Source organism: Galeopterus variegatus, unplaced genomic scaffold (genome assembly GCF_000696425.1).
Source record: "Galeopterus variegatus unplaced genomic scaffold, G_variegatus-3.0.2 Scaffold7340, whole genome shotgun sequence".
Lineage (NCBI taxonomy): Eukaryota > Metazoa > Chordata > Mammalia > Dermoptera > Cynocephalidae > Galeopterus > Galeopterus variegatus.
Genome location: NW_007733451.1, coordinates 36,930 through 37,916, shown reverse-complemented (window position 1 = coordinate 37,916; position 987 = coordinate 36,930). Strand labels below are relative to the sequence as shown.

At 50.6% G+C, this 987-nt stretch overlaps 1 protein-coding gene across 1 annotated transcript in view; it reads right to left on the bottom strand.

The window, feature by feature from the left end:
* Positions 1-187: 187 nt before the first annotated feature.
* The window catches only part of LOC103607333 (olfactory receptor 51M1), a 1,709-nt gene continuing 909 nt past the window's right edge, over positions 188-987 (bottom strand). The window contains exon 2 of the mRNA XM_008591849.1: positions 188-987. This exon is cut by the window's right edge and continues 1 nt beyond it. Within this exon, the coding sequence (XP_008590071.1) occupies positions 188-987 (800 nt within the window).

Here is a 987-nt window from a genome sequence, read left to right as displayed (position 1 = left end):
GAGGAGGTAGTGCAATTTAAGCAAGAGAAAGTCAGTATTCTTAAGCAATAACTCAAAAAACGAAATTCACTCATAATTCACTTAGAGCAGAAGAAAAAATCTGCAGGAACATGGATTGTTATAACAGGTACTCAGTACTATGAATTTTTGGCCTGGTTAGTGGTCTTGTAGGCACCCAGTGGTACTTTTAGACCAAGGACTCAGCACTGACCTTTCTAATGCCTAGGAGGTTGACTATGGCATGGCGGATCTCCTTGGTCTTAATACTGTAAATGATTGGGTTAAGCATGGGAGGCACAAACAGGTAGACATTGGCCATAAGAAGTTGGACAGCAGGTGGGGCATGTTTCCCAAAGCGGTGCACTAGGGACAGCCCAACCATGGGCACAAAGAATACTAGCACAGCGCAGAGATGTGATGTACAGGTTTGGAAGGCTCGGAGCTTCTCCTCAGGGGAGGCCAGTCCTGCCACTGTGTGTAGGATGAGTCCATAGGACAGTGCGATGAGCACCAGGTCCAGCATCACGGTGAACACCACCAGTGTCAGCCCATACAGACTGTTGAAAGTAGTATCTGCGCAGGCCAGGTGTATCACCTCCTGGTGTAGGCAGAATGAATGGGAGAGGACTAGAGGCCCACAGTAGGGAAAAGCCTTCAGGAGGAGGACAATGGGGACAAGGGCCACAGGTCCCCGCAGGATGATAATCAGGCCTGCCCTGACCATTCGCTGGCCAGTGACAATGACTGAGTACCTCAGGGGGTGGCAGATGGCCACAAAGCGGTCAAAGGACATGACAAGAAGCACTGAGGACTCCATGAAGGAGAACGAGTGGATGCAGAACATTTGGACTTGGCAGGCTCCAAAGTAGATACTGTGGGAGTTGAACCAAAAGATCCCTGTAGTGGTGGGCAAGGTAGACACGGAGAGTCCCAGGTCAGTCAGGGCCAGCAGGGAGAGTAGACAGTACATGGGTGTGTGCAGACGCC